Source organism: Phodopus roborovskii, unplaced genomic scaffold (genome assembly GCF_943737965.1).
Source record: "Phodopus roborovskii unplaced genomic scaffold, PHOROB, whole genome shotgun sequence".
In the NCBI taxonomy this organism is placed as follows: Eukaryota; Metazoa; Chordata; class Mammalia; order Rodentia; family Cricetidae; genus Phodopus; species Phodopus roborovskii.
Genome location: NW_026126540.1, coordinates 10528644 through 10552708, shown reverse-complemented (window position 1 = coordinate 10552708; position 24065 = coordinate 10528644). Strand labels below are relative to the sequence as shown.

Sequence of the window (24065 nt, the reverse complement as noted above, 5' to 3'; positions counted from 1 at the left end):
ATTACTGCATAACAATTACTCCAAAAACATAGTTCTTTCAAACTACAAAAAAGGACCATATTTGTTACTTTATGCACTGTTTTGTTGTTGTTGTTGTTGTTGTTGTTTTCCCCCATAAATCTAAAAGTAGCTTTTCTGAGTGGTCCTCACTCAGGGATTGTCATAAGGTCATCTTATTTGTTGCCCATCTTATTTACTTTCATGGAGCTGTAAAGCTGTCAATATGTATTTCATCTCAATATTCCAGGGATCAAATTTAGAATCATGTCAAAAATATAGCAGGCAGTTAGTACTTTCGATACATATTTACATTTTATTGCAATTTTATTTTTTTTCAATTCTACGTTTTTCTTTTTTTATTTTATTGAGAACAGATTTTTCATACAGTACATTCCAAATATTTTCCCTGACCCTGCCTCTTCACAATTCCTTCCTACCTCCCCTCCCATCATGATCCACCCCTTTTCTGCCTCTCAGTAATAATAAAAACAGAATAATAGTAAAATAAAATATAATAAGACAAAAAAAAAACGATTGGAATAGAGCAAAACAAATAGAAAGAAAAAGGGCAAAGAAAAAGCATTAGACAGACATATAGGCAATGCGACACTCATGTTCTCAGCTAGAGGAATCCTATTAAAAACAAAAAAATTGGAAGCCATAATATAGACAAAGAGGACCTTTGAGGTTTAAAGTCATGCCAGTACAACATTATGAGAAAAAAACCCCTCCAAAGATGTCACTGAGTTTGTTTTCTGTTGAGCAGACCATGCTGGGCATGGGGTCTACCATTAAGAGTAGTTTGTTTCCACAGTGAAACTCCCTTGTAGAATTTCCTTTCATTTGCAAGTGGAGATAGCTTCTCAGAGACAGTTAAAGATAGTGGCATGTGATCTTTTTCCATTTAGCTCTAGGTACAGACACTTGCTGACTTTAGTTCTGCTACCTTTAGGCCTTGATTTCTTGGTGTTTTCAATCCCTGCTGGCTCTTAGATTCTTTCCACCACCTTTTCAGTAGGATATCCTGAATCCAGAGGGGAGAGATTTGATAGAGATATTCCATTTAGGGCTGAGTGTTACAAGATATATATCTCTCTTGCTGCATATTGTCTGACTGTAAATGTTTGTGTTTCTTCCCATCTGTTACAGGAAGAATCTTCTCTGATGATGGCTAGGCAAGGCACTGATTTATGAGTATAACAGAATGTCATAAAGAGTCTTTTTATTTCTACGTTCTTTTAGTAGAGTAGTAGTTTTTTATTAGGTCTCTGGACTGTCTAATCTCAGGTTTGGGATGACCCACACAAAAACAGTTATGGGTACAATCTTATGGGTTGGCCTTAAATCAAATCATATATTGATTGGTTAATCCCACAAGCGTAGTAGCACCATTGCACTAATGTATCTTGTAGGTGAGACATCATTGTACAGTGAAAGGGTTGTGGATAGGTTTGTATTTATGTTTCTCCTTTGGTAGCTTGCAGAGTACCATCTGTTACCAAGAAAACTAGCTTAAGTGGGAAAGTCTCTTGGTAGGCATCAGAAAGACTTATCCGTGCTGAATGAGTTGTGAAGGTGTTGTCTTCAGCCATAAGGCTATGCTTTCTCTTTGTGGAGAGTAACCTATAGTGTTGGCAAAAGCCTGGGTTTTCATGGCTTCCCATGGAACATCTTTGGGCACAAACTCAAAAACAGGTTCTCAGTACTGGAAGATTCATTTGGTGGTAAGAAAAGTCCAGTTGGGGATCTGTCTCCCTTATTATTTGGTGACTTCATTTAGATTGCTTTCATATATGCATATATTTTAGGAAGCTTAACTGTATTAGGTTTGCAAGTGACCTGCCCCCACATGACCCTTAATTTTATTTGTTTCTTCTTGTATTTCCTCATTCATACCCCCTTCCCTCATCATACCCATTTGACCTTTGCATTCCAGTCCATCTTACCTCCTCCCTAGGTAGTAGGTGTGTAGACTTATGTCTGGGTCTTTGGTTCTATTCCATTGATCAACATGTCTTTTTATCCTAGTACCGTGCTGTTTTTATTACTATAGCTTTGTGGTACAATTGAAATCAGAGATGGTGATGCCTTCTGAAGTTCTTTCATTATTCATGGTTGATATATATAAGTGTGTCTCATTATAATAGGTGTTCATCATGCAGAAAGCACTTTGCTCATATTTAGACATCTCTGGATCAATGTGCCTTTAGAATTGGATCTCTGAGTGATGATTTTACCACTATACTGTGTATGCCTCAACTTATCATTGTAGTGATCTCTCCTTATCATGATTCAACTATGATAGCTATGAACTGGAAAGTCAAATAACCAGTCCTGATGCAATTTTATGTAAGAACATGCATAAATATCCCCCCAAGTTTCTTTCAAGTTAAGGGGAAAGCAGGTTTTAGTTTCTCTAATTGTGAAATATTTTACATTGCCGTGGTAACTCATATTTCTTTTAATACAGTGTTTTTTTTTTTATCACTTAAGAATGACCTAGTGGGAACTCACTGACTCTGTACTGACAACAGGGAACCTGCAAAGGACCAAGCTAAGCCCTCTGAATGTGCATGACAGTTGTGTTGCTTAGGCAGTCCGGTGTGCAACTAACAGTGGGATCAAGATATATCCCTAATCCTTGAACTTGCTTTTTGGAGCTCATTCTCTTTGGAGGGATACCATGTTCAGCCTAGATATAGGAGGAAAGGGCCTTGGTCCTACCTTAAAGAGATGTGCCATACTTTGTTGTCTCTGAGGAGTGATTAGGTGTGGAATGGTGGGATGAAGGTACAGAGAGCAGGAGGAGGGGAGGGAGTGGGAACTGGAATTGGTATATAAACGGAGAAAAGATTGTTTTAAAATAATAATAAAAACAAATTTTATACATTCATAAAACAGTTGAATCATATCTCCTCTACCCCTCCCATTTCCAACAGCTCATAGATCCACCACCATTATACACCCCTCCCATTTTTCTGTCTTCTTTCTTAAAAAAAACAGCCCAGTCCCTCTCTCTCTCTCTCTCTCTCTCTCTCTCTCTCTCTCTCTGTATATATACATATATATGTATATATATGGGTCTACTTTTCTTCTATTTTTAACATCATTTAACAGACAAGCACTGGGGAAACCAGGAATATTAAACATATAAGGGTTGTCTCTTCAAAGAGAGAGATGATATATAACCTGTTTTCTGCCCAGAAGGCTGGGAATGGAGGTAATTTATAGTGTAATAACATTTGCATTATCTATGTGGCTGAATTCACACCAGGTTCTCCCACAGACCTTCATCATAAGTTTGTTTTTCTGAGTCAATCTATAGAACCTATCTTTATGGAAGCTGCCACATGTACTTGAAGAGTTGCACATCTTAAGCTTACTGTACTCCAATGATTGAGTTAATTATCACCAGGATTTTTTTTTTCCAAACTCTGTTGCACTTAAATATACCTAAAATAAACTACGTGATGTCAGCCTCTCAGAGTTTGAATTAACACAATGCCAACTCTGAGGTGTGCTGAACTGAATTTCCCTTTTGCCTTCCCTGAGTTGACTTCCAGTAATTGTGTCTGCAGAGACCCCACAGACTGAAAGTCTTCTGTGTTACCTTTTGTCTCTCATCAATAGCACAGCTTTTGAACAAGACAACCTTGTAATTCTCCCATGTTCAGTTGTCTGTCCTAAGCAACCGTTGAATCTTTCTGACCTTCATGTAAAAATACCCGGGGTTTCTCACTGAGTAAGTATAAATAGTAGATGAGTAAGTTAAGGACAGCATTCTTCTTGGCAATTCATTTCCTCCTCAGAAGTTCCCTACCAGTGTGAAACGGATTTTGTTCTTGAACCTGGATGACTAGTGAAATGCCTTAGGAATCTGCCTCCAAAATGCTTGCCTTCTTGACCGTCAGGGATGCTCTGCTTTGTTTCTTGCAATGTAGGGCTGGACCAGAATACTATTCTTTAAGGCAGCTTTCTTTCCACTTTCCCTTCCAGATTGTGAAGGGCTGTGGTAGGTAATGTTGATCATCAACTTGACAGGATCTGGACTCATTTGGTCCTGTCTGTGAGAGGTTATCTAGCTTGGGTTAGGTGAAGTGTGACCATCCTATGGGCTGGTACCTTTAGCTGAATACAAAGGAGAAAGCAAGTACGGCCGAGCATTTGTCCTTCCCCTCCCTCTTGCTGACTGCTCTTACAGTGTGAGCAGCTGCATTGCACTCCTGTTGTCTCCACTTCTGTGCCAGACACTGAGCCACATTATACCCTTCCTTCTTTAAGCTGAACTCAGGTATTTTCCTAGAACAAGGATAACGTAACCATACAGGAGCCACTGCAGCTGAATTTCAGTGCTTTAGTATTAGGGGTTTTACCCTGAATAGAATTGCAAGTGCACAGCTGACCATGACATTGGGCTTATTCTTTCCCTGCCCTTTGTAGAGTAGAGGCTTCTTTAACAGCTGCACTGCACTTCAGCCTCTCCCTGGCGATTGTACAAGCATCCCAGGCTCTGAGAATAAAGCCATGAGTCTTTCTGTAGGAGGATCTACTGGTCACAGCAGATTCACAAAGTCAACAAAACATTCAGAGGAAGGAATTTTTTAATTAAATTTTGACACCGTCCATTAATTACCTACATTTTCCCACTCCTTCACATATTTCCTCAGGCTTCCCAACCCCTTCACTCTTTGGAGTAAAATCAAATGAAGTCAGCATTTTCTTTAGGTTGTCAAGCTGAACCAGGTCATCTGCCTGGCTTACTAGATTAGCCTGTCTGCCAGAGAGACTCATCTCTGGATAGCCCTCTTCTTACTGCCATGTTGCCTTGGTTTCCCTTTGGTCCAGTTTCATCACTTGTCAGAATGTGTCACAGTGCCTACCCCCTGAGAATGTAGCATTTCTTATTCTTTTGTCTCCCGTGTCCGAGGAACAGTGTTGAGACTCTCCTCTTGTCTTGCTGTAAATTCAGCTGGAATTCATTGTCTGTTGTGACTTGCACAATGAATTAGAATGAATTTGAGCTTTACATCTATCATGAGTTTTTTCTTTTTTCTTTTTTTTTTAAAAAGCAGAAACTCAGAAAGTCTGTATCCGAAATTACAAGTTTTAAGTGCAAAATTACAAAAGGCACTTTGCCAAGGAGGTGCATAGCTGGATTCTTGGCACAGGAATCTTCTTGTGTCAGGATATTGTGAGTTTGAGGCCAGTTTGGGCTGCATAAGAATATCCATCCTCAAAAACTCAAAGCTGTAACAAAACCAACGGTAGCATGAGACTTCTAGGGAAACAGATCACATGCACGTCCCAGTCACTGCAGATGGGAAACTCACAACAGACCAAAGTAATAATTCCATGTCTACCTTATGTGCCAACGAGCTTACTGGAGATACTTACAGGACCTGTACATGAGGAGTTACTTACTGGAGCAGCAACAACACAGGCAACTACATCAGTAAAAGCCTGCCCCAAGGCTAGCAATGATTCACAAAAGCTCCTGCCTTGAAGTTCTCTACCCAGTTTTCAGGCACGCATCTAAACAGGTCAGTGAGTGTCCTCCAGTCAGCTAGACTATCTTCCAGCAGCTGAGGTGGCCAGAGACTCACTCCTCTGTCTGTTGCTTACTAAGTAAATCACCATAAGAAGGGACCCTTGTGAATCTTACATTTCCACCAGCTTAAGGTAGTTTCCATGGGTGGAGAAGTTGACAAGTTGGTTAACCGAGTTACTGGAAGAGAATGGTAATGATAATATTTTATTCTGCATTTCTTCATTTATGCTTTTAGTTCATCTTTGAATTTGTATTTGGAAAGACATATTACTTCAGAGATATTACTGAAGCCATGGTGTGAATGCCCAGCTAAGGAAGGGAAATAAACTACAGGTTTTCCAAATGTTTGAAATTCATTTAAACCTGTGTTCCAATTTGTACTCTATCATATATGTATGTGTGCATATATATTTATATAATAAAACCTTTGGCAAGCTTCAAATCCACACCTACTAAGATAAAGATTGTACTTGATTGTCTAGAGTTATAAATATTATTAAAACACCAACATTGTACATATCACATGATAGACAAAAATGTCATTCAGCCCTCCCACCCACCACTTATGGTTGATAAAGTACAACTAAACCAATAGGCATCTACCTTAGAAATTCCCAGGACACTGATAACCTAATTTTTATATTGTGAGCTTTAAAGCTGCCTTTGAATGGCTGAACACTAACCATTAGATGGAATGAGTTTAAGTGAGAGTGGTTTAGGAAGTAAACTAGGGATGCCTTAGAGCTCTAATGAAGTCTTAAGATCTCCCTTCAGGAAAGTCAGTTTAGCAATTCTAATACAGGGTCTCCCGCTGCATATTTTGCAGCAATCTTTGAGTGCCTGCTATTCCTGTCATTAATTCACTTTACTCGACAATTCTGAACATCAAAGCAACCAAACTCAATTAAGTAGAGTACTGAGGAAATGGAATATTCTGATGAATTTAGGCTTCTGTGTTAAATAATAAGCATAAGTTCTGTTCCTGGATGGTTTCTGGTCTCAGTGTTTAAATAAACCTATGGCATTTGAGTTTATATTGAAAGTTGTATAACATCCTTTTTTTTTTTTTTTTTTAAAGTCTTAGTGAAAATCCTTAGAAGCTGTATTAATCACTTTGTGTCATTGGAAATAAGATAGGCTGTTATCAGAAAACTGGTTCTCATGTTGTGTTAATGTAAGTCGGGTGGAAAGGTTCAACCCAGTGTGGATTTTCCCCTGGGTATAACACTCAAGTGGCCTTGTTAATAGATAGACATTGGTCTTTCTCTTTCTTCTAAAAATTGGATGCAAAAAATAAATTAACGCCAATCAGCTTTAGGAAAGTTAGAATTACAATAATTAACATCATAGTATGAAGTCAAAGCACTAGTTCATCATTCCTTATAAACTTCAAAGTTCAGGGAATTCTAAGAAGTGAAGGGTTGTCCGTGTGTCTTCAAAGAGCTGGAACTTCTGTTTGTAGGGTTTCTTCTACTTTTTATTTACAGAACAAAGTGAATAAATAGACCTTCTTCCCATCCCAAGTTGCTGTTTTGATATATGTGTCTTATTTCTAGTTTAAACTGAAGCAAAATTATGACCAGAGTTAGAGAACAACAGACATAAAACATCTTTATGGTATAATGTCTACATTTACTCAGCATTGTGGTGCATTGTTCTGTAGAGGGAGAAGAACAAATAGCAAATCAGTTTTGAACACTTTTATCCTACACTAATTGGTATATTAAAAATGATGTTTGTTTCCAGAATTCTAAAAATAGTCATTCTGGAAGTGGAGCCATTAAAAAGCCTCAAGCCACATTTCAATAACTTTTGTGTCTTGCAATTTTTGTTGTTGTTGGTTTTTTGAAACAGGGTTTCCCTGTGTAACTTTGAAGCCTGTCCTGGAAATAGCTCTTGTAGATCAGCCTGGTCTTGAACTCACAGAGACCTGCCTGCCTCTGCCTCCCTATACTGGGATTAAATGCGTGTACCATCACCATCTGGCTAAGTGTGCCATTTTAATTAGTACTCTGTAGTGGTTCTCTCACACACTCATCATGACAAATGACATAAATCTTGCAGGGAAATTATTTGTACATTATTAATATTTGGAGAAAGCTGTTTTAATTTTTTGGTGCAGTATTAAATATAGGCATTTCTACTTGATAGTGATATTTTGTAAACATATTTAAATTAAGAATGAAAACAAATTGATTGCATCCTCTATTTTTTAACTCTGAAGCTAAAAGAACTAAAAATATTTTGTGTATTCTTAGCGAAACATCAGGATAGAACATAAATATATTTTGTTAGATCTCATCTCTACTCTCTTTTGAGTCATGAACCTCTGGACATTTGATAGGAATATTGCCCTCTGCACTGTTCATAAATGCCATATACATTCTGCATATTGATCATGTAGAACTGTCTTTTCTGCCTTAGAGGAATTCTTTATGAGCATTGGCCTCATTTTTGTTTTATTTCTCAAAAATGTCGGTCATATCCTCTGATAGGTTTAGTATCAGTATGATTTACTGAGTTCTGTCAGTATTGACAACTGCTTTAAATCAAAAGGTGTCTTCATCTTTGTGTGTGTCTGTGTGTGTGCTGCAATAATGGCATACCCGAGGATGGATAATTTATAAGGTACACAAAATTATTGCTTACACTTTTGGAAGCTGAGAAGTCTTGAGGGGTCTGTATTTGGTGTGGAACTTCATTCTATAGCCTGCCACAGTTGAAGGCAGAGGAGGAGAGAGGAAGGAGGGAGAAGGGGAGATGGAGGGAGGAAACTGGGTCAGGAGAAGGGGATTAAGGGGGAGGAGACAGAGCAAATATAAACAAACAAACAAAAGCAAGAGACTGAATCTGGAGCTTCCATCCTTCTGTATTCACCAAAACTGTATGTTTGAGGTGGAACATTTATGACATATCTCTTTAAAATGTTCTACCTCTTACTATTAGAGAATTCATGACTAATTGTCTGGTGCATGCTTTGGGAGAACATTAAAATAATACAATTCTGCCTTGTGAATTCCAATCTCTTGTCCTCTCACAGACAAAACACATTCATCTCATTGTGACAATCTCCAATGCCTTTCTATCTTTCTTGCATCAATTCAAAATCTCATAGCTCATGCTCTTATCTAAATTAGGAACAGATAAGATTCTCTGTGCACAATTTATCTTGGGAAATGTTTCTGTCCAGCTGCAAGCTTCAGACATTAAACTAGTTACCTGCTTACACAATACAATGGTAGATAGACATTCCTACACATGAAGGGAAAATCAGGCAAGAACAGTGAGTCCAACATAAATTCAAAGCCCAACAACGGAAACAACATGAAATTAAAGTTGAAGCTTAATCTCATTTGATGTCATAACCAGCATGCTGCACAAACTGGCAAGGGGTTTGGACCCACAAGGCATCCTGTGACCTCGTCCTTATGACTTTACAGGTTGTACCCACAATTCATGGAAGAGCTCATGTGATTGGAATCTTGTGGCACAGATTTCATAGGCTAGATTAGTGTGCTGTAGCTCTATAGTTCTGGAGACTCTTGGGATGTATCATTTCATCTTCAAATGAGAAATAAAGGAGTCACAAACTTATCTGTACTAAAATTAGCAGTCAAAAATGGGTCGTTTACAATGTCAAACAGAAATTTACTGAGTGCATTCCCAACATTCTAATGTGAGGATGCAAGAGGCAAACATGAATATTAACTGCATATTGTCCCGTCTTTCTTACTTACATTAATGCAGCTTTATCATCTGGGTGACATGATGCATAAATGATTTAAGGGTAAATTGGAGGCAATTTCTTCCTCTCATTCTCGATGACCCAAATTTGCCATAAGAAGTATTTTTAGCATAAATGGAGACCAATAAAAAAGAGGCCTAAACAATATTGATTCTCTGCCCCCAAATGTAATGATTTTTAAATAATTGCATTTTAAGTACTGTAAATATAAGAAGAGCTAATAGCTCAAGATTGGCCCAAGATTCTCTAAAGAGCAGATAGTTGTAATTTCTAATTATCAACTTCCTTGCCCCTTTCTTAATTAGAGGGAATTGGACATAAAATTCTGTGTATACACACTGAAATGGACCATGAAAGCATAATTCATTATGATTACCACTGAAGTGTGTTTTAAAAGATATTTTTCTCCTGAATACATGGACACTCACATGCAAATACATTTACCCTCTTAGGGACAGTTTGTCTACAAGGTGATGAAGAAATAGAGAAATCTTGTAGATGATGGTTCTCTCTCCCTGAGATAGTCTACTGTACCTTTTGTCCATGGAAAAAATAATGTAAAATAAAGCTGAAATATCGAGTGTGCTAATGAGCCTTTGCTTAAAAGCTTTGGCTATAATTAGTTGACTGTGGGTTGCTTGAAAATGAAAATGTAACATGAAAATGAATGTCAGCTACTCCACAGGGATGTTGAACTGGCAGAATCTGGAACTGCTGAGCTAATTGTGTGCAGAAGCTTTACTGTTTGCACAATTGTTGTGGCTGTTGGAACAATACTTTGTAGAATACAGGGGCTACAAGTCATGTAACTCTCATCATGGGCCTTAAACTGTTGCTTCTCTCAGGCTTGACTTTTGTTTTCCTTGCTGGGTCCTTGATTCTTTTCAGGACATCATTCTCTGTGAGCTTCACTATTAGGGTGAAAATCAAACCACTTACCCAAGTCCTTTAATAATTCTGATGTCTGTCTAAGCCATCTCAAAGAATAAGAGAATGGTAGAGCAGGAGGAAGCCTTAGAAGTCACTTCACATGGCCTTCTGTTTTGTCATTGACATAATCCGAGGCATTAAATACTTTAATACCTGAATTACGTGCAAATTAAATATTAAAGCAAATCTCTGGTCTTCTTGAGTTCAGTACATTTTGCTATGCCGCAAGGCCCACAAAAGCATGACACTTGACGTGAGGATCTCTGCTTGCCCTCTGTTCTACTTCTCTTTTTGGGCTATGTGGCAAATATACTTGGCTATTTCTAAACATGTGATGGCTACCTTTAATTTTAAACTTGTCACTACTGAGAGTGACTTGGGAAGATGCTCTCAATGAAAGATTGTCTGCATTGTGTTGGCTTTCGGACATGTCACTGTGGGGGCAGGGTTGTTTTAATTACTGATATGAGAATACATAGCCAAGTGCAGGAAAGATCAATCTTTTGGCAAGGAGTTGTGAACTGTGTGGGAGTGTAGGATTGAGCTGAGCACAAACAAGCAAACCAGAATGTATGGATTTGGTCTTTGTTTTTATTTTGCTTTTTGTTGTTTGTTGCTGCTGACAGTAAGTGTGATATAACTGTTTGAAGCTCCTGTCTTGACCTACTCACAATAGTGGAATTATAAGATGAAATAAACCTGCTTTTTCCTGAGGATGCTTTTTTGTCAGGGTGTTTTATTACAGCAACAAAAATGACACAACATGTAAAAGTTTTCATGAGAAGAGTAAATGCAAACATAAGTAAAAAAAAGGAAACTCATTCAATCCACTTTCAATTGGGGCAGTTATAATTGCATGCATCTATCATTTTATTATTCTTGTTATAAAAAGAATAATATGTTTATATACATACATGTGCATATATAAAACACATATATAAAGTATTAAATATAAATATATAGAGAGAGCACATATATTGTATTGTAGACATTCAACATTAAGAAAGATAGTCTTAGATTACATTAACAAATTAATATTTAATAGCTTTCAAGTTATTGTAAATCATAGGTGACAAATTAAATAGAATGTCTTACTTTGTCAGAGCCTTCAGTGTTCTGCTAATCTGGGTGTTCTGTTCAAATGTAAGCCATCAGGAATGTTCAAAGCCATACCAATTATTTCATTGGTATGGTGGTTATTACTGTAAAAACACCTCAGCAGACAATGGGATCACTTGATAAATTCATCACAAGTTGAAAATATCACAAGTCAATAATGCATTCAACACATCTACCTCAGATTATAACTGAGCAAAACAGGAAATTGCCTAGTATCCATCATTCACCCTTGAGGCCCTGTGACTTACTGAGAGTGAATGAGAATAGCACCCATAGGCCCATATATTTGTATAATTGGTTGCTAATTGATGAAAATGTTTGGAAAGGATTAGGAGGTGTGTCCTTTTTGAAGGATGTGTGTCACTAGGGATGAACTTTGGGGTTTCAAAAGCCCATACTATTCATCAACTCTTGCTCTCTCTCTCTCTCTCTCTCTCTCTCTCTCTCTCTCTCTCTCTCTCTCTCTCTGCCTCATGATTGTTGTCTCAACTTGTAAGCTCTCATCTGCTGCTGCAAAGCATGCTGGCATGTCTACCTGTCACCATCATCCCTACCATGATAATCATGACAAATCCTCTGAAACTATATGCAAGTCTCCATTATTAAGTTGCCTTGGTCACAGTGTCTCTTCACAGCAACTAAGAACAGTAACTAAGACAGGGTACTTCATCTCTAGGTTCCAGGAAAGCATCACTAGGGTATTACTGGCCTGGGAAATTATCAAACTTTGGAGGATTCTTCCCAGTCAATGAGTATCTCTTCCACACTATCTTAAGTTGAAAATTCCATGCTTTGTAAGTTGAGCTCCACCATCCACCTACATACTCTACATATTTTTTCATCACTACAATTATGTGTCTTCAAGTTTTATTACTAGAATGATGTTGCTGATTGAACTCTCTACATGCTTAATTTTATTTCAGAGAAAACGGACTCTAAAAGGTGAAATTTCTAAACTTTGTACTCAGAACTGATCATGGATCTGGCCAATGTTATTCTCCTTAGACTATTTTAAAAATCCTCATTTGATGACCTCTTGACACTCTCTCCTTCTATCTGTGTTTTCTATTTCTTTCTCTTTCTGTTTTTCATTCCTAGCTTAGTTCATTTTATTCTCTTTTGACATATTTTCAGTAAATTTTGCCTAATTTACTATCCATGGGATAAAGTTGAAAACTAGGAAGTCTCACTAGAATGCTGATGTACACAAAGAAATAATTTGCTTTCCTTTTTTTATTGTCCTGTTATATATTTTCAATAGACCCCATTTATTGATTTCATTGCACTTCTTTCAAAAATCCCAAATGTACTTTGTTAAATAATGGAGAGATTTTTCTCTGCCTTTCATATAGAAACATTAGAAATTGCAGAATATAATAGTGCCTCTGTTGGTAGAAAGAAGCTGTCTCAAATTTAAAGTTAAGTTACATTGGACTCAATTTTATTAATGGATTTAAATAGAACTCTGTCTTGATAGGTAGCCATCCATGTCCCTCATATGTAAATTTTAGAGCTAAAAATTGACAACATGACTGCAGTGCTCATGTTTTTCTTTAAATTTAGGCATTCTTTAGTTTGTATTAGTCTGGTAACTTAACCAACCTATTTATTTTGTGTGTGCTTGTGGGTGTATTTATGCATATACCATGGCATGTGTGGAAGTCAGAAGCCAGCAGATATCAAATAGATTCCAGAAACACAATTCTGTGTGGTGTTGTCTTGGTTTACAAATAAAGCTTGTTTGAAGAGCAGAGGATGGAGCTTGCCACTACCTAACCATAGAGGTTCAGAGGTCTGTATAGACAGACAGGAAGTGAGAAACTTGCTTTCTTCTGCTGGGAAGCTAATGGGGTAAAGGGGTTATGCCTTGCTCCTTCTTCTCTCTGACCTATCAGCTTTTTCCTCTATGTATGACTTGGGTTTTTATTGTTTAGACCAATTAAGAACTCCATTTACAACTCTGTTTATCAGGCTTGTTGACCCTGAAAATATACTGCAGAAAATTACATTGTTCTCCACTCCAGGCTACCCAGTAGTACAGATTGATAGAGACTGGTATTTTCTTAAGTAATCCCACAATGCAGTGGAAATGACCATTACATGCATGATGTGATGAAAAAAGGTCTTGGACAGAGATATTCTCAGACCTAAGAGGATTGAGGAAGGGAATCCCATTGCCTCTCAAAGCCTGGGTGAACGCTACTAAAGCTTATAACAAGCTTTCTTGTCAGACTATCTGTGAACCACCAGCCCCCGAATAATAACAGGGAGGCTTATTGTTAATTATGAAAGCTTAGGGCCTAGATTCTTCCTCCTCCTCTCTCCCTAGAAATCTTGCCTATCCACTCCTACATAGCTATTAGCCATTCAGCTCTTTATTAAACCAATCAAAAGGTGCCTTAGGCAGAAACACATCTTTACAGTTTACACAAAGATTCCACCACCAGAGCTGACACAGATCTTACATCTGCAGCCACTGGCAGTTTACTCTGTGTATGTCATCACTAAGGAAGTACTCAAGCCTTCTCAGAGAAAGCTTTCCAGAAATCCTCCAAATCCTCAGATCATCATGAAGAATCTCCTATAATCCTCTCTAAAACCCACACCTCCTATAAAGACTATGTCCTTTCTTAAAGAAAGAAAATGAAAACTCTTGTATTTGACCTTGAGAGGTGTCACCAAGTGATCTCAGCCATCTTACACTATAGGGCTTTTACCAGCAGTGTAGGGATTAGTGATTGACATGTGCCCCTTCCCTTAACCAAGGTCTGCCTGGAATTTCAGTGTAGAAGTCAATCCTATTCATAACCCATGTGTCATTAGAGAACCATGGAGAAAATACCCATTTTCTGTAGTAATTCAAGAAAAAGAAAGAATGGCACAGAGATTTATAGGAGGGCTCTGTGCCTTCCTTTAAACTTTGTTATGACCCTAAACATTTTCTTTCAAAGTTTTAGAAAACTTTTGCTTGATCATCCTGTCATCCCACAGGAGAGTTTGCATCCAAAAAACGAGGCAAGAGTGAATGCTATTACCAGGAATTCTAGTCAAGCTGTTAAAATGAACTTTGGCTATCTACTGCTAATTTGGGCCTCCCTGTGTTTACTCTTTCTTCTGATTAGCAGGGTTTTAAGACTTCACTAGTAAACATTAGTAGCCAAAAAGAGTAAGCAGTAGCTTACTCCTTACAACAGAGCTTGAATTTTGAGACTAATATGTGAGGCCTTAGACTAATATGTGACAAGGAAATGGAACAGCTTCTCTGTGCTGACACTCCCAGCAAACATGAAATGTGACTAAAGCCGAGTGTATGATGTGCCCCCCCTCCACATCCTTATTTCTGGTTATAAAAGTTCATCTAGCGGCTAAACAATAAATGGTACTTCCATCCTTTGTTCTTTCCTAAAATATTATTTCTTGAAGTTTTGTACATTTCTGTATTGTACATTGAGAAATTATCCCTCCCTCACATACTTCCAGAGACTTGTACTTAACCTTCACGTCATTTGGATAAATAGGTAGATAGGTAGTAGATGATAGATAGAATTTATATAGAGGTTTGTCCTTAAATGTATGAGACAAGGTCTCAGGGATCCAAGACCTTGAACTCACTGTGTGTTATGGCCAAGGACGACCTTGAACTCCTGATTCTAATGCCTCCACTATTTCTACTCCCAGAGAGCACTACCTCCCAATTCTTCCTGCATGCTAAGCAAACACTTTGCCAAATGCACTGCATTCCAAACCCCCATTGGACTTATTTTTGGTTGTGAGCCTAGCCTTTAACGGCTGAGCCATCTCTCCAGCCCCTATTGGACTTATTTTTATAGTGGGCTTCTAATCATTCACTCGGGTAATTTGATTTGTTTAGCTAAAGATATTTTACTTCTGTGTATTCCTCTGTTTATCAGTGGTTGCCATCTATGCTCACATTACTATATCAGTGTCTTTTCTTGCAAAGTTAGTCCTCTGAAAATAATTCGTTTTGCACTAGAATTAGGACAGAGCCTCTGCAGTCCCTAGGTGCTGTCTCCATTGCCTCATCCTAAGCAGCAGATCTGTACAGGGAAGACATCTGAGCTCAAGATGACCTCATTTAATGCACTTAGATATTTATGGAAGGTACATGACTGTATCTTTTTTTTTTCCTACGTCTGCAGGAACATTTAAAAACAGTGGGTATTTATTCTTAGGAAGGTGTCCTCACAATTGCAAATGCAAAATACCTTTGAAAACAAAGCTTTGCACAAAAATAAAACAAAATCAATCCATCTAGGAATTGGCCAAACAGAAAGCATGACTGTACTCTTACAGGACAAAAGGGGATGACAGTCATCCTAAGTTTTGTCAGGACATCCTGAGACTTGGGGTAAAGTTTCCATCAAGGCACCTAACATAAATACTCCTATGTTAATATCAATATTTGTGTCCTCCAGAAACTTAACACTCAGCTTATGTTGATATTGATGTCACTCGTGTATATGACAACTTTAAATCTAATTATGTTTAGAGGTATAGGAAAAATTACCTTTTAAATATATTTTTAATATTAATTTTACTTAAATAATTGCAATAGCATGTGCCATGATTTTACAGCTATTTCATATCAAGGTTATTTTGGTTTTATTTTTTTGTAAAAAAAATTATTCTATTTAGGTTCATGAGTATTTTTTGTTTGTCTGTCCTTGATAATTCCTTTGTTTTTCTGTCATTAAAATGAAGTCTTGATGCTGCAGTTTGAGTATTTAGGGAAGGTAAGATCCAAATGACAGAGCTAAATTATATTATCTGTGTTTGAAAAAGCACTTCCATGAATTGATACAATGATGACCTTCATGCAAACAAATGCTTTATTTCTTTGAATAGTCATTTGCTTGGTTGGTTTTTAGTTTAAAAATTTGTTGTATATATTCATTATATACAGTACTGCATTACATACAAGTATATATTGTATATTTATCGTATCTTCCCATAACTCACCTATCCCCTGGCTCCCACTTATATTTGTCCCTCTAGATAGATTCACTCCCACCTTCATATATATGTTCTCATTGTAGGCACATATATATATATATATATATATATATATGTGTGTGTGTGTGTGTGTGTGTGTGTGAATATATATATATATATGATTTTATGTATCTACAATTAGAATACCACATTAAATCAATTAAGCCAGTCTCAAAAAGGTAAAATTCTATATTTTCTCCTATATGTGTTTTCTAGATATTTATATAGATATGATCTATTTTTTTTGATTGTATCCATCCTTAGTTCTCCACATAACTCCTCTCCGATCCATCCTAAACTTATTGTGTGTATGTGTGTGTGTTCATTTTTTAAGCTACCAACCAATTCAAGTTATGCTACCCATATATTGTCCTCTTGAGTGTAACAAGAGGTGATCTACCAAGAGCTGCAGGCTTAAAGAAAACTGACTGTCCATCCCATAGAAGCCACTAACTCTTCACAGCTCTGAATGCTCATGAACCGTTTCCCACTCTGTCATAGAATATTGACTGTCTTGGTTTAGCTCTGTGGTCCAGTGAGAAAGTTGGAGCTACTTACATGAACATGGATGAAAGTTAACACTGATGAGTATGGGCAACCAATGGGCAGTTATATCAGGCACCAAACAGCCTATGCTCAAATACATTAGCTCACAAAAGCTATGCTCCTGGACCACCCTGCATTACTGGCAAGCAGTTCAATGAAGAGGGTCTCCTCTCTGCAACTGTTGTTACTGACCTCCCTGGTGGGGGGAAGTATGGATTTTGCAACTGACTGAGCTCCTGAGCCTTGATATTTCTTCCAGGAAGCAATGCTTCAATTTTGAAATAAAATAGGTACATTGGATCTTGTACCCCATGTAGTCCCATTAATATAAAGTTCCCATCGTGTTTCTGTTCAGAACAGCCCAATAGTTCCCTATGTCCCTGTGAATAAAATCCCAAGTTACAGGCCTATGGAAAGTGTCTCCTTTGTTTTCCCTATGTGTTTGCCCTCCAGGCTGGCCATGATCAGGTACCCTTTCCCCTGATCTTCTGTGGTTTATTATATTCATGCTTGTGAGTCTCGATCCCTGTCTGTAACACACACACACACACACACACACACACACACACACACACACACACACTCTCCATCTCTGTAAACTTGTCAAACCTGGCTTTTAATGGGTCCTTGAAGAGGCCTTATTATGTCACCTTGTACTTAGAAGAGAAACTTGCCACCCCATCTCTCCCCCACTTTCAATATCTTTGAGTTTCTTTTTTTTTATATTGCTCTTTCAATTACCTTTTAATATACTATTTATGTTGTTAATCATTTATCATTTGTATGTATCTATCAGGACAGAATATTAGTTTCTACAAGGCATATTTTTAAAGAAACAAACAACAAAAGACTGTTTTGTTCATGACATAGTCCCAAATGTCAGAACAATGCCTGGCATGTAGTGTGTACTCAACAAATGTTTGTAATATAGAAACCACAAAGAGCTGGTATTTGAATATGGATGGAATATTAGACTTTTCATCTTTGGTAGAATCAAGTGATCAACCAATTGGCAAATTCTCATTGAAAAATAAGTAAAAGTTAGATGGCTTGTGAAAATTGACTTTTATGCTTTCTTTAAGCACATTAGTAGTAAAGAATATAGATCCATTATTTTGCTATGAAATCCACGTGCTCTTAACACTGCATTAGACATTTTTCTTATGGATGTAACCAAATACCTGAAAAAAAAAAACTTGAAAAATTAAGAACTTAGTTTGGCTGATAGTTCAAGGGGCTACCACCCACTGTGCTAGAGAAGGCTTGTGGACAGTAACTTGAGGCAGTTAGGCACATGGTACATGTGATGAGGAAGCATGGAGCAGTCAGCAAGTGGGGCTGGTATATGATGTTTTCTCTGCTTCTACAGTCTTCCCAATATGTCACCATCAGCTGGAAATCAAGGGTTCAAACACAGGAGCCATTTGGGACATTTTACATTCAAACCACAACTTATGTTTAGTCCATCTTAAGAGAGTTTGTAAGCATCTCTTCATTGATTTGAAGGACTAGAAACAACCAATCTCTCCCCACCTTCATTTGCCTCCTATTTCCTTCTCCATTTTCTCTCTATCAGTATTTTCCTGAAATGCTTTGAAGTAATCTGGCTGAAATCATAATGTTAGATAAGAAAATTCATTATATATTGGAGTAGCACTGAGTCTATGACCATACCTCATCAACGTCTAACACCTGTGCCTGTGCAGCCATGCATGTTCTTGAAACTGTAGCTTTGCCCTGTACACTGCAAGACTCCCATGGGGCAGGTGGCAAAATATTTTCCTTTCACCTCTGAAAACTTTCCAAAAACAGCCCGACAGTTCAGCCTCTGTTTCTTGAAGGGGATTTACAGCTAGGTCCTCTTGCTTGTCTAGTACACCACCCCTGCCTACTGAGCCATCCCTCAAGCCCTGAGGGGTAAGGAAATTTAGGCACTATCTATGCAGATACCTGAAGAAAAAGCAGTTAGTCTTCAAGAAAAGAAAAGAATAGGAGGCTGCTGAGTTAAATGTGTACCTTGTGTGTTCAGGAAGGAGTGAGAAAGTCATGGGGCTGGAAGATGAACAATAAGGTGAAGCCTGGTGAGGGCCTCAGTTTCCTTCAGCATGTGACCAGAAGACACAAGAAGGCACTACCTCAAAGTCTGGGTCTTGAATATGCAGGGGAGTTAGGTAATAACTAAGTTAAAGTATAAATTATAAAGCAAGCAGGAGAGGTGGTAATGGAAGATATGCATGCTAGTTTCCTGCCACTATAAGGAACACCTGAGACAATTAACTTATCTAGAGTAAAGGTTTATTTTGGCTGGAAGTCTTGAAGGTTTCGGTCTGTAATGCTTGGCCCCGTTTTTTGTTGTTGTTGGGATTTTATTTGCTTTCTTTCCTTTTCTTTTTTTCTTTTTCTTTTTCTTTTTTTTTTTTTTTTTTTTTTGCATGTGATTAAAAAAAATCTATTTTCTGATAGCCAAGAACATAGAACATAGAAATCATTTTCGCAGGATACGCCAGTGACCAAGGGACCCCCCCCACACACACACTAGGCCTTACCTGCTAACAGTTCCCCTTCTTCCATGTGGTGTCATTCTAGGACTGAGCCTTTAGCATGTGGACCTTGGAAGACACTCAAAATCCAAACTAAAGCAGAATGAACCCGGATGCACTGAAAGAAAAATACTTGACATAACAGTGTAAGGGCTGTCTAAAAGAGAAACCAGAAGGACAGACCTTACCATGTGCTTCCGTGTTTCCTTCTCCTGGGAGCTGGAAAAAAGGTCCAGTGTGAGGACCAGATGTTAGCATTTATATCCTCTGTTCCTTTAATGTCTGCTGTGGATTTTTTTTTAAAGATCTTCTATACTCATCCTCAGATTTTGTATAAATTAAATTACTAAAGCAAGAAGAAAATATAACAGAAAAATACATCTATGATGCTATTTTCACATTGAATCACCATCTTCTGCTCCATGGAGAAAGGAGAGCTCAGTGGCTGGCCTCTACCCCATTTACAGTGAATTAGTACCTACACGTCCATCATCATTGGGCAGGAGAGAACTCAGTTGGTGAGGTGCCTGCTTCACAAACATGATGTGACTTGTGTTCAACCCCCAGCACTCACAGAAAGAGCCAGGGGCAGTGGAGCACATCTGTAGCTCTGACACTGGGGGTGGATCTCCTGGGGTTCATTAGCCAGCCAGACTAGGTCCTACCTCAAGAAACAAGACAGGCAGCTATCAAGGAAGATGCCTGATGTCTATCTTGTCTCTACATGTTCACGTGCACTCTAACACATCCATAGAAATGTGTTTAAAATGCACTCACTCACACAGAGATTATCACAAATGTCTGATTTTAGTCCGAAAATTACCCAGAAGCCTTTAAAACATCCTGTTCTGAGAACTGTGTGCACTGCTTTGAATTTATTCCCCCACTTCTTTTTTGTTTCTCGGCTGTCTTTCTACAACCACAATTTTTGAACTTTCAAAATTTGATAACTGACAAACCTTTAATTATTCCACCAGTTGAAATCTGTGACTCTTAACTGAGTTTTGGTAAAGTAGGTTAAACTATAGTAAGAGCTGAAGGGGTTGGAGGAAGGTAGAAAAAAAAAAAAACACTCATGGGCTATTGTTGGTTCTGGTAAAGAAGCATTTTCCACCCCTTTGTTTAAGAAGTCAAGACATCTAGTAGTGCTTTCTGAATGGTTTTTAACTGTTGCGGACTTTGAAATTTTTTGAGTATTTATTTTCTGTGTCTGAATGTTTTGTATGCATGAATGTCTGTGGAGCACCTGAAGGTCCAAGAGGCATCTCCTAATGCCTTGAACTGGAGTAACTGATGGCTGTGAATCATCATGTGGTTGCTGGTGACCAAACCTGGGTCCTCTGCAAGAGCAACAGGAGCTCTTCACCCTTGAGCCATCTCTCCGGCCCTGGCAGGAGATGCTTCTCAGTTCTGAGTGGGAACATTTTACCCTGAACTGAGAATAGCCTTTCACCCAGAGCCAATGCACACAGCATTTCTTTTGTGACTTGTAGATGAAAGGCTGTATTTAAATGCCAAATGGCTACAGATGCTGGCATGTTGTTTTAAACTCCTAAAAAGTTTTCCTTTTCTTTTTTTTTTTTTAAGTGGAAATGAGCCCTCTTTCCATTCCTTGCTGCATGGAAAATATTACATCCTCCTTCAACAAGCCTGGAAGGAGATGAGTATTGCAGAGTTTTATTTATTTATTTATTTTTCATGATTTCTTACCTTTCAAATCTTATTCCTGTGTAGATGTGCATCAGATTAAAGAGCCTGAATGCCAGGTTTGAACCATTGTTTTAAACTTCCCCCACTGGATTTGGCTTGATGCTGTGAGAATATCCATTGTATGCCATTGTGCAGCTTTAGTTCATCTTGACTGATGCCCTTGACTTCAAAGTATAAGTAGAAAAACAGAGACAGGTGACAAGGATTGATTAGCAATCTTTCTTCTAACAGAAACAATAAAGCCACTAGATAAATCACTGACTCAAAAGCCTGAAAAATACATGGTGAAAGAATAGTGTGTGTGTGTGTGTGTGTGTGTGTGTGTGTGTGTGTGTGTGTGTGCGCACACGCGCGTGCGTGCCTGTGTACGTGTGTGTGTGTGTTTATGAGTATGTATTGTAAAATAGTGATTGCATTTTCTACAAGGACTTAAAGATCCTATCTGGCCTATCGTTACTACCTATGAATTTTTATGGAAAAACAGGCTTCCAGATTCTAATGAACTGAAAATGCTTTCTTGCCATCTCTTCCAGGGGATTTTTCAGGCAAAAAGAAATAAGCCAATGTCATTGCCAATAGATAAACAATATACATATCATAATTACTACTATGGTGTTTACCTTTTCCTGCCTTTCTGGTTCCAGAAAACACTCAGGGTGGGCTTTTTACTGCAAATCGAAGCCACAAAGGAAGGAGAGCAGCAGCCACAGTCACTGGGAACAGGAAGCTGTGACTGAGAGTGGGCCAAGGGACAAACAGTCCCATCAGCAGCAAGGGGTCATGGCAGGAGAAAGAGGAGGGCTGTTGCTGGGATCCTGACAACTTTGGCAGCAGCCATTTGTGTGAAGACAGTTCTTGTGTTATTTGTAGACATCTGTTGACCAAAATGATGGAATTGTATATAGCCAGGGGATGCTGGGTCCGATCAAAGAATGGAGTGACAGAATTAACTTAGCTTGCCAGAGAATGTGATAGTTGACATAACCCTGGACAAACAGGAGTTGGAGAGTACATTTGAAAATGAATTTATCCTCTTCTCAGCCCTCCCTGCCTGTTCAAACCACTCTCCAGCTGAGGGCTTCTGTTCCTAGATAAATTCTGAGATACATATGGTGCTTTCTCGGTCTCCTCTGTGAATTCAAAGAAAATCAAATGTTCCTGCAATTTTCAATAGCTTATACCTGTACATGTGGAATTAGTTTGTTAGTTGTTATGTCTGATCTAGTCTATCCTAATATGTCATATTTCATTCATTTCAAGATGAAGTGTCTGTCACTTGTAGTTTCTGCTTGCTACAGATAAGTATCCACCAGTGTAGCAAGAGCTATTGTGAGCATAGATCCCTCCATAAGTTTATCTTCCTCTTTACTCTCCAAGTACCTCTGACTTCTTTATAGTGTATGAATAAGCAGAGAGCAGAGAAGGCAGGAAGACGTTCCAGAATGGACATAGATTTGCTCTCACGGATAGTGAAACTGACTTTTTTTCTTTGTGGGCACTTTCATGGGGTCTTTTGGGGAGACACTCCATCCTCTTTCATTGTGTTTCTTTTCTATGTTGGCTCCTGCATTAAGGAAGTGGAAACATTCTCCTTTTTTAGGGAATCATAGTGCTGTGCTGATTTCCATGACAGTTGCTTTTGGATGAAATGAAGGGCACACTGACTTTGCAGAGAGTGATACCCAGAGGGAAATGCTCTTCATTTGCAGATAAAGGATACCCAGACGGAAGGGGATGTGTATGAAGGGGCACCTGTTGTGTGGACTGTGACTGAAGTCTTGCAAGTGGACACAATTGCCTGGGAAGAGATATGGTGGGCCTTCTAGAGACATAATGACATAGTTAAGAGGCAGTAGAGGGGAAAAAATCTGGCTAACTGACATGTCAACATTTGCTAGGGAGTCCTCCCAGAACTGTGCCCAATAGCATGTGTATTTCTTGTGTTGAATGCATCTATCTGTTTATTCTTTACCCCAGAGGTGAAGCTTTATGTTTTTTCCCTAACTGAATGTGGGCCCTATAGTGGTTCATGTTTTTAAAATTGCCTTTCAGTTATCTGACAAAGTTAACTCTTTCTTTTCCAGTTGTATATGAACACCGATCAAGATTAGAGAAATCTTTGCAAAAAGAAAGGCTTGAACACAAGAAAGCAAAGGAAGGTGAGACAATCTTAGTTTGTGCCCTCTTGTTTCCTCCTCTCCTTATTTGATATAAGGTACATGACCTATGATGCTTTTTTGTTTTGTTCCTTTTTTTTTTTCTAAGTTATTTCTCAAATCACCCTGAAGCCAGTGCCATAGGTGGGCAGTGAAAGAGCTGTCAATAAATGTGTTAGGCATGATGCAGATATTTTACATAGCTTCAGTGATGGGGAAGTAGCCCTTTCTTCTCCTTTGGGAGTTCAAGCCAGATAGTAAGTGGAAGATGTGTGAGCTTTATCATCTCATCTCACAGGGATTCACATCATTCAATCCCATAAAGAACCCTCTGCATTAGAGGTTCAAGAGGGGATTTAGGAGTTTTTGTTCTGTTTCTGTAGCCTTCATGAAGGTCATACATTGGCACACAACATCCTTCCTATATGACATTGATGTATTTCTAATGAATACAAACCTCTGCCCACAATTGAATTTTGAGAAACCATGCATTGTTTATAACAGGACATTTTCCATACACTCCATCTTACATCATAGTGAGTTGACCCACTACCCAGAATCTTTTGAATGAAGCAGTTGTTATTATTATTTCATGAAAAATTTTACTACACAGTTGTTCAATCAGAAATTAGGTACCACTGGCAATGCTGTTGATTTTAGCAGAGCTTTTTAAAGAAAGCATACACTCCAGTATCTAGCTCCAGGAAGTTAACTACGTTCTTATTTTTTACTTATTCACAGTTTGTGATAAATCTGGG

At 38.2% G+C, this 24065-nt stretch overlaps 1 protein-coding gene across 4 annotated transcripts in view; it reads left to right on the top strand.

Annotated features, from left to right (window-relative positions):
• Golim4 (golgi integral membrane protein 4) overlaps nt 1-24065 on the top strand; it is an 82244-nt gene that overhangs the window by 21419 nt on the left and 36760 nt on the right. For all 4 annotated transcript variants that reach the window (XM_051198676.1, XM_051198675.1, XM_051198674.1 and 1 more), the window contains exon 2: nt 23236-23310. In XM_051198676.1, the coding sequence (XP_051054633.1) occupies nt 23236-23310 (75 nt within the window). The remainder of the gene's footprint in view (nt 1-23235; nt 23311-24065) is intronic.